This window comes from Zootoca vivipara, chromosome 15, assembly GCF_965207765.1.
Source record: "Zootoca vivipara chromosome 15, rZooViv2.hap1.1, whole genome shotgun sequence".
Classification (NCBI taxonomy): domain Eukaryota; kingdom Metazoa; phylum Chordata; class Lepidosauria; order Squamata; family Lacertidae; genus Zootoca; species Zootoca vivipara.
The window spans coordinates 39,767,516-39,782,055 of NC_142598.1; the positions used below are offsets into that span (position 1 = coordinate 39,767,516).

A 14,540-nucleotide genomic window follows, 5' to 3' on the forward strand; every position below is an offset into this window, starting at 1 on the left:
TTGGGCACATCTGAAAGGGTTAGCAAAGGCTGGCTTTATGTGTAGTTAATTCCATCACTTTTTTAAAAAAAGTTGATTATGCTATTCTGAAAATGCTGGAACAAATATGCCTTGATGGATCATTTTATGACATGTGCTCGACAGTAGGTTATTTGCTCTCTCTAGTAGTGCATATATTTCCCTGCTATGAGAAACCTGGAAATTTGTGTCAGCTAAATCTCCAGGGGATCCACATCATGGGATGATATCAATCGCAGCCAACTACAACTGAATTGTCATGTGACATGTTGGGTTGTCAAGTTGTGCCTACTTTGTCAAGGCTAACATTGCTCGCCATCACAAACATAGCTGTTTTACTGAGGGTCAGGAATTTAAAGAGTCCATTTTTTGCTTCGTTACAGAACAGTATCATGAATCCAGGTATATTTCATGATACAAAGGATTTTTTTAAAAAAAGAATAAAAGCAATATGTAAGTGAAATGCAGGGAAAGGACATAATAAAAACTGTAGGGTTCCCTCTTTTCTCTAAAGTTACATTGCTGTGAATCACTGAGGATTTTGCTCCCTGTTTGCAGAAGTGCCAGATAGAGAGCATAGTGGACAATATCCCTGGCCTCCCCACCGGGGTCAGCTCTAAGCTGAGGAGCAGTGTCCCCTTGTGGGGCCCCCACCCCACTCCTGGGGGCTCATCCACACTTGCCTTTTGCCATGTGCTTTCTGGCCACGGGTCCACGCTTTCCCTGTCCATGTCCGAGCACTTTCCCCAGGCATAGGCATCAACTCTATGGGGCTGAGGACACCTCTCTCTCACACACACCCTGATGTATGTGAGGATGGGGCTGAGCACCCCCAATCTTGAGGGGCCGGGCCATGGCAGTGAAGGCTTTGTCGGAACTCCCCACTGGCAGAGAGCCCTGCCGGGACTCCCCATGGTAGAATCTTGCCCTGCTGGGCTTCACAGCCTCCTCCCAATGTGCATGATGTCACGTGTGTGTGTGTGTGTGTGCGTGTGTGTGTGTGTGTGTCGCATGTGTGATTTCACATGCATGCCACACACACACTGTTGGGTGGAACGTGGCACATATGTCCCCAGGAAAACCTGATCTTTACTGCTGAATCGGAGTAAACTGCAATTTGTGCTTTCTACAAATTGCTGTTTGCTCCGACTCAACAGTAAAGAGTGGGTTTTCACATGGAAAACACGGGGGGGGGGGGGTGAAAGCACTGGGATGCAGAGCTGGCAAACCATGACCTGTGCGAAGAAATGCAATTCAAAGCAAAGTGTAGATGAGCCCTTGGAGGTGACAGCATTCCAAGAAGTGCTGAGAGACCCTTTTAATTTCCCTCAATGCCTCAGATGCCAGGTCAGGGGCATTGTCGGAAATTTAAAAACTGGCTTGACATAGCAGACCAGCGCAGTTTGCAGTGCTGGGCCAGGAGGAAGACAAATGAAGAGGGACACAGCAATGAGCCTGACATTTTCCCAAGGCTGCTGGTTTCTGGCACCAGCCCGTCAGGAGCCATTGTGCTGCCAAGTGTGTATTTATCAGGCACACTTATATTTCTGGCCAACTTGCCTTCTCTCCTCCTTGATATAAACATTGCTAGAAGTGTCCCTAGCTGAAGCCAAAGATCACAGATGATCACATGAAACATTTAAGCCCTGTTTATTTCATAGAATATGTTTATTTCATATGATATGTGGCATAATGAGGTAAAGGTAAAGGGACCCCTGACCATTAGGTCCTCCAGTTGTGACCGACTCTGGGGTTGCGGTGCTCATCTCACTCTATTGGCCGAGGGAGCCGGCATACAGCTTCCAGGTCATGTGGCCAGCATGACAAAGCTGCTTTTGGCGAACCAGAGCAGCACATGGAAACACCGTTTACCTTCCCGCTGTAGCGGTTCCTATTTATCTACTTGCATTTTGACATGCTTTCGAACTGCTAGGTTGGCAGGAGCTGGGACCGAACAACGGGAGCTCACCCCATTGCAGGGATTCGAACCGCCGACCTTCTGATCGGCAAGCCCTAGGCTCTGTGGTTTAACCCACAGCACCACCTGCGTCCCCATATGAGTCCCCATAATGAGAGCACCCCTCAAAAAAACACAAAAAAACAAGTGAGACTGAATAATTGAGTACTGAATCTGGCAACTGCATAGTTGATGCATTGTAGACTTCAGTGGAAATCCACCCCCACCCCCCGCCGGGTATTTCAGTTGAGAGCTTTAATATTAAAGTATTATTCAGAGAAGAGAGGAGAAACTTGGACTCCTGTGGGAATTCATAGGAAATTAACAAACTCCATGTGCATAGATTCACTGTGTAAGTCCTATTATTTTGGGCAGAGGTGGCAAAAAGAATGGAATACAGTTTGTATTCAGTTGTATGTACCCTTTGGGATAAAACATTCCAAATGTTTTTGATCCACACTGGTCACCCAAACAGATTGTCTTTGGTACAAGGGAAATGAAAGAAAAGAAAGGAAGCTATTATCCAATGTTGCTTTTGAACATTATTATTATTTTTTGTACACAGAACGTATAAAATATAGGTATCTGTGTATTATCATATATCACTTCTGCTTGTAAATATAATTGCGGCTTTTGCCCCAAAGGTGTGGACAAGCAGCTCAGAAAGGGTCAGACTGCTGTCTGTGCATATATACCAAGCTATAATTTATACATATGTGTATAAATTATACAAATTCATAAGTAGCCCTATACATATTTGTCTTGTTTTCAGGAGTAGGCTTTCAAAGAAGCCCTCTGTTACCACTTTTTTTTAGAGAATTGTGTTATATAAATTTATATTGGGATTATTACAGTAAATTAAAGTAAATTAAAAAGAAGGGATAGAAAAAGGGGAGAAAGATAATATGGCGGAAATATTTTTAAAAGCAAAGGAAAACAGCAACAACAAAATAACCATAAAATGTAATGAAGGATACAAAACTACATAGTATATATGTAGAGGGACATCTATTGTTTCCCTCAAGAATATGTTAAGCCGTGTGCCAGTATGGTTTCAACAAAAACATTCCAAATATGAAATTTGTGCATGTATAATTGTCGTCTGAAGGCGATCCATCCATGGGTTGCATCCATCCATCCATCGAAGGGGGCTCTATTTTTGTCCTGTTGCAGCAGCTGTCATCCTCTGACTAGTGCCGTCTTTGCTGAGGGGGGCCCCTCTTCATTTAAAGGGGCTCAGCTTGCTTTAGCTGTTGTTTACTGTGACGGAGCAGGGGAAACTATGGTTCCACCAGGGCTTCTAGCTGGAGTCCTCTAACTCAGAGGAGGGCAATGTGACACCATAGGGCAGGCTTCCGCAAACTCGGCCCTCCAGATGTTTTTGGCCTGCAACTCCCATGAGCCCTAGCTAAGGGGACCAGTGGTCAGGGATGATGAGAATTGTAGTCTCAAAACATCTGGAGGGCCAAGTTTGAGGAAGCCTGCCATAGGGGTACTGGCATCGCAGGCATTGTGCAAATGCTCCTGGTGGTGTGCGTCTGGGGATGGCTTGAGGGTAACTCTGTCTCCCACCCTGAATCCCTAGTGTGTCTTTGGAAGAAAGGGACTTGTGACGCTAAATTAGAATTTTGGTACAATTCACTACATCTCTTTTTAGTTTAGTTTACAATGCATATTGGATGGTTTAGCACACCGTTCTCACTTTATAATAATTGTAGTAGTTACTACAGCAGTATGTTGTTATATAATCGTAGTAGTAATGATAGCATTTGATCCATTTCTAAGTGAAATAAATCATGGTGATAGGTTTTCCTTGCAACCAATTTTTAACAGTGAGCTTGTTTGCAAGGCAGCTGTTGTCCCTCAAACTGTTTGCAACTCCAGTTCCCATATTTACTGTCACTTGCGCCTTTTTCAAATATCCAGACCAAAGCTCCAGGGCATATCAGCATTCAACCAGATTGTAAAATATGTGCAAGGTTAAATTAAAAGCAAGTGTTTAAGTGGATTAGGGACACCCATTCCAATCTTGGGATCTTTATCCATAAACTCAGTGGCGCAGACAGGGCCTCTGAAAGACCAAAAGAGAGATTTATCTATACTTGGCTGGAGTTGCTGGTGTGTTTTTATTATACCATTTCCTGGCCAAGTTTCTCGATGCTGAGAAGAAATGATTATGAAAATGTCTTGCCCTAGGGCACTTAGGAGCATGCGAAGCTCCCCAGGACTTGTCATTGCTGGTCCAGTTTGTATTCCTGAAGAAATCCCAAAGTCCACACATAGTGGGAGAACATAGCTATACCATAGGGATACTTTTACTGGTCCACAGAAACTCATTGCCTCACCTTTCCTGCCTCATGTAGTGTCTTGTAAACAATGGCTGATGTATGAGTCTTTATATTATGGCTGCATATCCCGATTCTTTGTCCTGCCAGCTCAACTTGGTGTTCGCCCAAATTAAGGGGGTCACACTTAACATGAAATATAAAGGTCAGTTTCTAAACTATAGTATGTTGTTTTAAACCTCAGAACACAACCATTTTGACTTGTGGCATGTGGAGCAGAAACTGGGTTTCATCTTTAGCCTGCCAAGTAATGATATTGCTATGCTACTTAACAATAACAGCTGTTGTGGTGGCAAGAATGTGATAAGTTCATCGATCTCAGGGCAAGGATGCTGGACTACAGCTCCCAAGCCAACATGGTCAGTGGTCAGCGAGGATAGGAGTTGTAGTCCAACAACATCTGGAGGGCACTGGGGTGGGAGAAGCCTGCTCTACTTGAATAATCCCCCCTTAAAGTGTGTAACCCTCATCCCCACCCCTATGAGAAATTTGGGTTGTCATAGAAATGCTTTTATTTTCTCCCTAAATTTCTACTGTCTCCCCCCACCCACCCAAAGTAATCTCCTAAAGTTTCCTTTAAGCAGAAATTTGGTGGTCGTGGTTTGAGATTAGTGAACAGCCACAAAAAGTTAAACTAGTCTTAAGAGAGTCCTATCATGTTTATGCAAAATTCCAACAGATGTTTTGCCTTAGTAATATTTGTCAAATTCAACACAAATTTCAGTTTAGGTGAAATTCAGTGGTGTCACTAAGGTTCTTCTGATATTGGAAGTGGCAGAAATCACTGTTAAGAGTGTTATATGAGTTTGTACACGGGTGGTGTCTTTTAAAAAATGAACACATCTGAGCCCTGATGGTGTGCTCTACAGACAATTTAAGCTTGGGTACCTCTATGAAAGTGACTTAGTTGGTCATACTGATGTAAAAAAACCAAAACACCCTATACCCATTTCGATCAAGGTTCTCTAGCTTATCTGTTTTGCAAATCAGGCTTTATGTATTGGTTTTGAGCTGAGCACTCAAAGTTATATAAATTATGGAAGAGGAGGCTGCCCATTGGCTCCCACAATGCCTGTTGGAGGGCTGGAAATGGAATCCAGACTTGCTGGTTTTCAAACCCTTGTTTTAAATACAGCCTCTCTCGTGTGTCACCCTGAACATGGGGTTGGACTGGATGGCCCTTGTGGTCTCTTCCAACTCTATGATTCTATGATTATCTGAACATGTTACTCTGGAAGTGAGTGTTTTATTGGGAACACAGCAGAATGCAGACTAGTATGTTTGGGCTCCAAGTTGCAAGTTTCTATTTACTCTGGGTTGTATCGCTAGCAGCGCTGAGCACCCCTGCAAGTGCGTTCAGTCTCGCAGGTTTAAAATGTGAGTTAAGATAAACTCCACAGCATGCGTGTCAGACTGTACATTCCTCAGTGTTTCTTCCAGGCGTGATTTTTCACACTCCTATTAGATATAGTGAAGTCACTGGAATGCAACTTTTATGCATTGCTTTTTGTGTGTGGTGCATCTCTTCCGCAACATGGTAAATCTTAGATCAGCCTTCACCACCTGGAACTACAACTCCCATCAGCCCTACAAGACACCAGGTTGGGTGAAGACTGTCTTAAGATAACCTTCTGTTGGCATTGAAGCCTTTGTCGTCTACCTGTTTCAAGCTAAGTGTGTTAAAAATAGTACAGTGGTACCTTGGTTCTCAAACTTAATCCATTCCGGAAGTCCGTTCCAAAACCAAAGCGTTCCAAAACCAAGGCGTGCTTTCCCATAGAAAGTAATGCAAAATGGATTGATCCGTTCCTTTTGAAAGGACTTTTGAAAACAACCCCTAAAACAGCAATTTAACATGAATTTTACTATCTAATGAGACCATTGATTCATAAAATGAAAGCAATGAACTATGTACTGCAGTTGCACAATCAATCAATCAGTAGCTGAACTGGGTTTCACACAGTCACAAAAACAAAAAAGAGAGCCGTGAAAACAAAAGTGCAAAATAAATAGGCAGACCTCAGCGTAACACTCAAAACAGAAGTATGGCACTCAAAACGGAAGCGTAACACTCAAAATGAAGCACGTTCGGCTTCCGAAAAACGTTCGCAAACCGGAACACTTACTTCCGGGTTTGCTGTGTTTGGGTTCCGAGTTGTTTGAGTGCCAAGGCATTTGAGAACCAAGGGACCACTGTACCTCATCGTAGGACCCCTGACCAGGAAGCGATCGCTACTAAGCCACCACTCCTTTTCAGAAACATTTCCCCCTCGTTTCTTTGTAGCCACAGAATCATCTCCTTGTTGCCCAGTTCAGATGGAGCTCTCTCAGCCGAATTTATTTGCTCTCCCCCACCTTCATTGCTAACATGCTTTATGGCTCTCTTGAGACAGTGTGTGAGAGAGAGGGGGGAAAGAAATTGGCGGGAACTAACTGCAGAGATGGATCCAGCAGTCAGGAGGTGCTCAATTTGAACTGCACATCTTTCTCTTTTGTCAGATTGTTGGCTGTGACCACCAGCTGGGAAGCTCTGTCAAGGAGGATAACTGTGGGGTCTGCAATGGAGACGGTTCCACCTGCCGGCTTGTCCGAGGCCAATATAAATCTCAGCTCTTGGCAAATAAACGTAAGATGTTGATTTGACTTTTTGCCTCAACAGGAATATGAACGCCCTCCAAACAATGGTGCGTAAAGGGACCGACGATCGCTTCTAAGGGTTTTAATTATAACCCAAACATTTTAAAAAATGTTTCCTTTAACTGTACTGACCCCATGCTGGGAAACCAGGCAGATTTAATCTTCCGTCAACAAAAGGCTTGGCGTTTGGATTCTGAAGGCGCGCAGATGGAAGTTAGGTTTACCAGATGTCGCAGAGGACATGTCGCTTTTCCCTGACGCGTCAGAAGGAAACTCCACAGGTGTGTCTGCTCTGGTGTTGCCGCGATGGGGGAAGCTGCACCTGCTAAATGGCTTTCCACTCGCTCGCCTGCAGCATAGCTGCTACAAATGTATACAAGCCCCATTGGGGTTGGAATCAGGCCACAGTTATGGCGCACACACAAAAACTGCAATATTTTGTGCCCCAGAAAACATGAGGTAATATTCGTTAGCCCTCGGAGCAAAAATGGACTTGGGGGAAAGCTATGGCATTCTAGTGAATGATTTCCTCATTCAATGTTGCAGCTGGGGCAAAACTGCTGTGTAATGTCAGCCTGATGGCCCTTTCTCCATCGCAGCGCACCTTTGGTGGGGGGGGGGATTTCTAGTGGAAAGGGAGTGTGTCTGCTCCCCCTACCCTTAAAAAAAACCCATGCTCTCTTTGACTTCTACCTATGAGATGCCCTAGGCACATGATTACCTTGACAAGATGAGTCTAGAACCACTGGGGTGCAGGGCGTGAGCACTGCTGGCAGGTGAAGGGTTAAGCATCTCCCTTTGCTACCAATTGCCCCTCCATGAGCACCATGCAATAAAAAGGGGGCAATAATAACATGAGGTTGTGATGTAATGTGTAGCCTGGTACAAATCACTCTGCTGTTAACAGTAATCCTTAGCTTTTCCTCAACCCTGGCCAAAAGGGAACATTCGTTTTACAGAATGCATGGTGTGTGTGTGTGTGTGTGTGTGTGTGTGTGTGTGTGTGTGTGTGTTTGTATTCTGAATTTAGAAAGAAAAACTGGCACATGAACTAAACATCTAGAATAGCATGTAATTTCTTACAAGGGTGTGTGGAGCCATTTCTGCTGAGTATCTACCCCACCTATTTATGTTTGGTTTCTGTGGGGAACATGGAAAGGCGTTTGTTTACAGAATCATCCTTACAGTCTCAAAGAATAGCCCGATGGCTGGAAGAGTTTGAGACACACCCTGAGTTTGCACAGCATGCTTCCGAACATGAATCCACTAGCTGCGATGGGCCCAGGAGTTTGAGGAATAACAATTCAAGGAAAAGCTGTGTAGTCTTGTGCAAATACTATGTGTGGTAAGGCTGAGATCATAGCAAAGCCAACCCGGCTTAGTCGGGACCAGCAAATACATTTTGCTGCCTGAAGCGGGACAGCAAATTCCATCCCTCAATATGTCAAAGACAACAGTCCCCCGGTTTTCTCTAGTTATTTTGGCATCTGAGGCACACAGTTCCACAGGTGCCTGTCCATGAAAGTAAAAAAAATGCAACAATAATAAAACTACGAACAGTTTGCCACCTTTTTAATGGCACCCAGAATGAGCTGCCTGAGGCTGTTGCCTCACACTGTCCTATGGTAGAGCCAGCCGTGATCTTAGTGTAGGAGCAGGGAATTTTATGGCCCCTCAGCTCCCAGCATTTCTGAATGCTGTCCATGGTAACAGGGGGCAAGGGCACCCAGCAACACCCAGAAGACCACCACAGGTTCCCCATACATCCTTGGCTTATTGAATAGTGGTGGGTTTATGCTGGGGAGAAGCAGGTCCAAATTCCTACTGGACCATTAAGCTCACCACAGACTATTAGCTATGTCCCTCATCATGTTGTTGTTTAGTCGTGTCCGACTCTTCATGATACCATGGACCAGAGCACACCAGGCACTCCTGTCTTCCACCGCCTCCCGCAATTTGGTCAGACTCATGTTGGTGGCTTTGAGAACACTGTCCAACCATCTCGTCTTCTGTCATCCCCTTCTCCTTGTACCCTCCATCTTTCCCAACACCAGGGTCTTTTCCAGGGAGTCTTCTCTTCTCATGAGGTGGCCAAAGTCTTGGAGCCTCAGCGTCAGGATCTGTCCTTCCAGTGAGCACTCGGGGCTGATTTCCTTCAGAATGGATAGGTTTGATCTTCTTGCAGTCCATGGGACTCTCAAGAGTCTCCTCCAGCACCATAGTTCAAAAGCATCAATTCTTCGGCGATCAGCCTTCTTTATGATCCAGCTCTCACTTCCATACACCACTGTCCCTCATCACAACCTGCTTTTAAAGGTTGTTGTGGAAATAAAATGAAAAGGGGCATGTTATACTGCCTGTAGCTCCTTAGAGAATGGGTAGGAATATATATATATATATAGTAAATATTTACACTGCAACATTTTGCTGCAGGTTCTACTTATGTGCAACGATTTTCAATCTGATAGCATTGTTCATGTTTCTGTGCTCTGGAGCCGCAGCCTTGGATGACTTGTCTGTTTGATCTCAGGGTTGCTGCAGTTATTGCTGCTACTACTTATATATGTATATTTTTTTTAAAAAAAATCGTCCAAGTATACATTCCCATACTTCCTCTTTGAATCCATAGCTATCTTCCCGCACAGCAAGGCATGGCATAAGCAACATTTGGCTGCTGAAGGTCCGAGGACGTCTGCTTTCACTTCTGGTTTTCCTTCCCTCTTGTACTATCACAAAAGGGGGGGGGTGAAATTGTGCCTGGGATTGAGCATCTGTGAAGCAGGTATTTTAGAAGCTCTGAGGAACACCACTGCACTTAAGAGATTCCATTTTTTAGCACTTCGCATTAGCAGCTTCTGTGCCAAAAGGCAAAATAAATGGTGGGAATGTTTTTTCTCTCTGAAGCATCGCTGCGTCCATCATATTGAATTCATTTTCTCTTTGTATCTGTGTTCAGTTCTGTTTTCCCACTCTGTAGACATCGTGGGGTGGCGTGTGGCGGTGGGGGGGAGTGGAGGGTATGGAGATAGGGATCAGAAGACAAAGGTGTGGATGGAGCAGTGGAACTGTTAGCCCTTGCAACGGAAACAACTATCTCAGTATTCACAGGGATAGTATATCAGTCCCAGAAGTGTGAGAAACTGGGGGGGGGGGACTACCATGGTGGGAAGAGAGATGCATCCCCCACTTCCCTCCTACGCCCCTCTGAAGGGGAAACACCTGGGTTGATGTCCCCTTCTTGCAAATAAAAGTGAAAGATTATTTGAAAGATCTGGTGCTTCAGCAATCCAGGCTCTTTCTCTGCATCCACCAAAAGTACTTAACGTGTTTTTATTACTCCTGCTTGGAAAACTAGTCTGGTTTGTGAATTTTTTTTCTTCTGCAGCAAAGCCTCTGCATGGCTGGATCTCTTCCCACCTTGACTCCGCCTTGCCTCCGAATCAGAGGCAGCTTTTCAGAATCCACTTTCTCTAAGTAACAGATAAAGTGCTGATCCTGAGCTCATCTGCCATGTGCACAGTTTCTGTGTGCTGGTTTCTGGGCTGCGCATTCAGTGTGAGCTCTCCACTTCAGTCCTTAGCTCTCCGATGCATGGAACGCAGCAGAGTCAAGCCGTCAGGATGCAATAGAGGGGACTAGGCCACCAAACGCATTTCCGTTCCCCTCATTGTGTGGGGCTAGAATGCCTGGAAAGTTGAGTTCTTTCGCTCAAGCACAGTCGATTTCATGCCATGGGATGGGGTGAGCTCAAGGAATTAGACCTTTCGCCAGGAATGGGTGGGGCTTCTGAAAGACCCCACTGCAGAGTAGCTTTGAGAAAGGATTCGCTCCTGTCATGCTTCTAGAGCAGGCATCCCCAAACTGCGGCCCTCCAGATGTTTTGGCCTACAACTCCCATGATTCCTAGCTAAGAGGACCAGTGGTCAGGGATGATGGGAATTGTAGTCCAAAACATCTGGAGGGCCGAAGTTTGGGGGTGCCTGTTCTAGAGTCTAGAGACTTTGATTCACTAGCAATGCAATCCTGTGCATGCTTACTCCTAAGTAGCTAAAGGGGGGGGGGAATCAGTGGGGATTACTGTATCTCCCAAGTAACTGTGCATTCCAAGGTTTGCAGGCTATCTTTTGGGGAAATTTGTGGGTTTCGGCTGAAATCCTAAATGCACTTACTGGGGTGCGGGTGGGGAGTAAAGTGCTGTTGCAGTTGGCTTACTTCTGAGTGTATAGGACTGTGTGCTATTCCAGCATGATTTGGATAGTCAAACTTAATTGAATAAAATCTCTGAGCTGCTACCATTATTGGATCAAAGGCAAGGCCTGTCTTCGCTTCTTTGCCCTCCTCAGCTTGCACATGCACACACATGGCCAGCTCTTATCTGGACCTCTCTCACATAAACACACTGGCATGCGCTGATAAAAGGACAGCTTTGCTGACATTTTCTCTAACTTTGGCTTTATGTCAAGACTAAATGGATTGCTTGCTAGGGATTCCAAGCTACTTTGCCTCAAGTCACAAGTAATTCTTCTTTAGCGGTATTCCAACGGATCACACATGATTTTTTTTAAAAACATCTTTATTCTTTTTAAAAAGAAAATCCATATAAATACAAAAAATAACAGAAACAGTACATAAGATAACAAAAACAAAAACTGAACGTAAAATACAAAACACACAAAATACAAAAAAAGAGTTACAGTAAAAAGACAGTACAATAAAATAAAAAGAACTTCCAGATAATGAAATCGGTTCCCTATCACCAATCCTATACCCTTATGTTTCTTCCTTATTATATTCCTTCAATATTTTTAGATATCCCTCGGATATGTTAATATATATATGTATCAGCATCTATCTTCCTTGATTTTAATAATCTGTCTAATAACTTGTTGGTGCTAATCTAGACAAATTGTCCATCTTGAACTCACTCCTTCTTTATGAAAATAATCCACCACATAATTCCATTCCGTTTTTACTTTCTGTTTGTGTGTTTTCCTAATTATTGCTGTTATTCTAGCTAAATTCATATACTCTACCAATTTTAGGTGCCAATCTTGGACTGATGGAACTTTATCTCCTTTCCAGTTTTTTGCTAGCACCATTCTGGCCGCTGCACATGCGTACAGGAGGATGTTTCTCCTATCCTTAGGGGTGTTCTCCGGCATTAAACTTAGAAGGAAGATTTTTATCTCCTCTGCAAGGATACACGCTCAAAGCATCACAGGGTCAAAATGGCACAATTTGCCGTACACTTTTATTTATGTATGTATTGTCCAGCTTGGGTGAGGCTAGATGAATGAGAGGCAATTCCCAATTGGCCAGACAGACATTATTTCAAATGTTGGACTGTAGGGAAGTCTAGACCAGGGTTTCCCAAACTTGGGTCTCAAACTGTTTTTGGACTGAAATGCCCACCATCCCTAGCTAGCAGGACAGGTCAAGAATGATGGAAACTGTAGCCCCCAAAAAGTTTGGGAAACACTGGTCTAGACAATGATATGACTCAGGGCTTACCCACATCCATTTGCCCTACCACTTCCCCCTCCCAAAAACCTGTGGTTTAGCACTAAATCGGAAGAAAAAATGGCACTTGGGTTTTCCATGGACTGCTATTCTGATTTAGCTCTAAAGAGCAGGTTTTCAGCAGTAGGGCAAAGGCAGAACCTCTCATGGGACAAGCAGAGGTGTTGGCCAAGCCCTCAGTGAGCTGTGTGTTGCTTTTTGGCTTGAGCAACTTGGCTTTGAAAGGGGCACCTTAGCTCTGCTGCTGGCTTTGGTGGAGTTGAACATTTAAAGTCAAAAGAAGGCTACAGCAGAACTTGCAGTGCAGACAGCAAATCTTTTTTCACAACAGGGTAAGAAGAACAGACTATAGCTGTGTTGAGCTTACTGGGTTGTTTTTTTAAAAAAAAATAAAGCTAACATAGAAAGGTTGCTGTTGCTTGCACTTCAGATGACCTGTGGGTAAACATAGACTTTCTATTTTCAGCAGCCCCATTCCATTAAGTTTTTATTAACCAATTTTTTTGCACTACAAGGGTAGGCAGCAAAGGTTTCACTGACCTTTCCTAATGTTTGAGGCAGGTAAAATATGCTTGCTAATAATTTTAAAAAGGCATTAAAATAGTTTTTCTGTTGGTTTCTGAGGCTGTGATAATGCTTTGGTGCGTGAGAATGAAGGGGTGCTGAGCTGGCATCCAATATGTATTTTAATTTAAAGTGGTGGGATGATTGGGATAAAGAGTTTCAAGTATTTGAGCTTGGCACCTAATTTTGTTTTCTCTGCTTACAAATGTCAGTTTCTGTGGAGAGCTGAGTTGCTCCAGCCAGCACCAAAATGGGTGATCTTAAAAGATAAAAAGTTGGGTGTGTTTGTTTGTTGGTTTTGTTTTGTAGATCCTGTGTCATATTTCCTCTCTATTCCTTCCTACTACCTTGCCCCCATCATCTGAGCAATGTGACCACCAAACCCCCCAAACCCCAGTTCCCACATCCCAACACCCCAACCAAGTGAATATTTCATTCCCCCTCCCAAAGAAAGATCAAATTCTCATTGTTTGCCAGTTAAATATCTCTTTGGCTTCTGCCGTTAAAATGTTGATAACTGTTTAAATACAAAACAGATGCACAGTCAAATTTCTGAGGAGGCTCACAAGAAAGTCAGTAAACAGCTGGTTTGTAGCCTAATATCTGCAAGAGCAGCTGTTGCTATGGACGTGTAATAAGTGTTTATTTTACAAAGCAACCCTGTATAATTAAAGTGATAGCTTTCCCTTGAAAACAAGGGCATTTGTCTAGCAGCACAGCACACACAAAGTCTGTGAGATGGTAGAGCAGAGCATAATTGTTTCATATGTAGTTGTTCTTCAGGGTTCATTGGGTTTGAATGTTTTTCTTTTTAGGTGGCCCAAAACTTGGCTTGCAATTTTCCCATGAAGAACTGTTTTCACTACTTGTTTGGGCACTTCCTTTGCTTGTTGGTCATGTATGGTTTTTGCCTCCCTCTTCCCCCACCCAGCGGATGATACCGTGGTTGTTATTCCCTACGGAAGTCGACATGTTCGCCTGGTGCTGAAAGGTCCTGATCATCTCTGTGAGTAAAAGTACACTTTATTGTGGTCTCCTGCTTTTAATTGTTGTCTTGTTTTAACAGTGCTGTTTAACTGTGTGTTTTAATTGCATATATTTGCAATTGAATGCTTTGCATGAACTTGGTTTTGCACTATGAAAAAATGCTTTGTAGCCTAACACATTGCATGTGTTAATTACACAGTAATATTCAAATGCTCATAATATGCTGTGGAGTTGTATTTACAAAAAACAACAGCAACTCTACAGCTTCTCTACCCCTGGCCCCCTGCCCAACGTGGGGGTCAGCCCTATCCTCAAACACCACTCCCAAGAGCATCAGTTAGCTGCACAATTATATGAAGCTATAATTTAACTCATAAATAAAACACTAATTTTCCAAACAAAATAAAAAAATCCTTCCAGTAGCACCTTAGAGACTGTTATGTACTGAGCTGAATCCTAGAACAATAGGATTCAGAATCAGCAGTCTGATTGGTCCGCAGGAGCTACCCAAT

The 14,540-nt window shown here is 43.7% G+C and overlaps 1 protein-coding gene across 3 annotated transcripts in view; it reads left to right on the forward strand.

Moving 5' to 3' along the window:
- The window catches only part of ADAMTSL1 (ADAMTS like 1), a 460,511-nt gene that overhangs the window by 291,259 nt on the left and 154,712 nt on the right, over positions 1–14,540 (forward strand). For all 3 annotated transcript variants that reach the window (XM_088659038.1, XM_088659040.1, XM_088659039.1), the window contains 2 exons: positions 6,820–6,946; positions 13,973–14,047. In XM_088659038.1, coding sequence (XP_088515164.1) covers positions 6,820–6,946; positions 13,973–14,047 — 202 coding nt within the window. The remainder of the gene's footprint in view (positions 1–6,819; positions 6,947–13,972; positions 14,048–14,540) is intronic.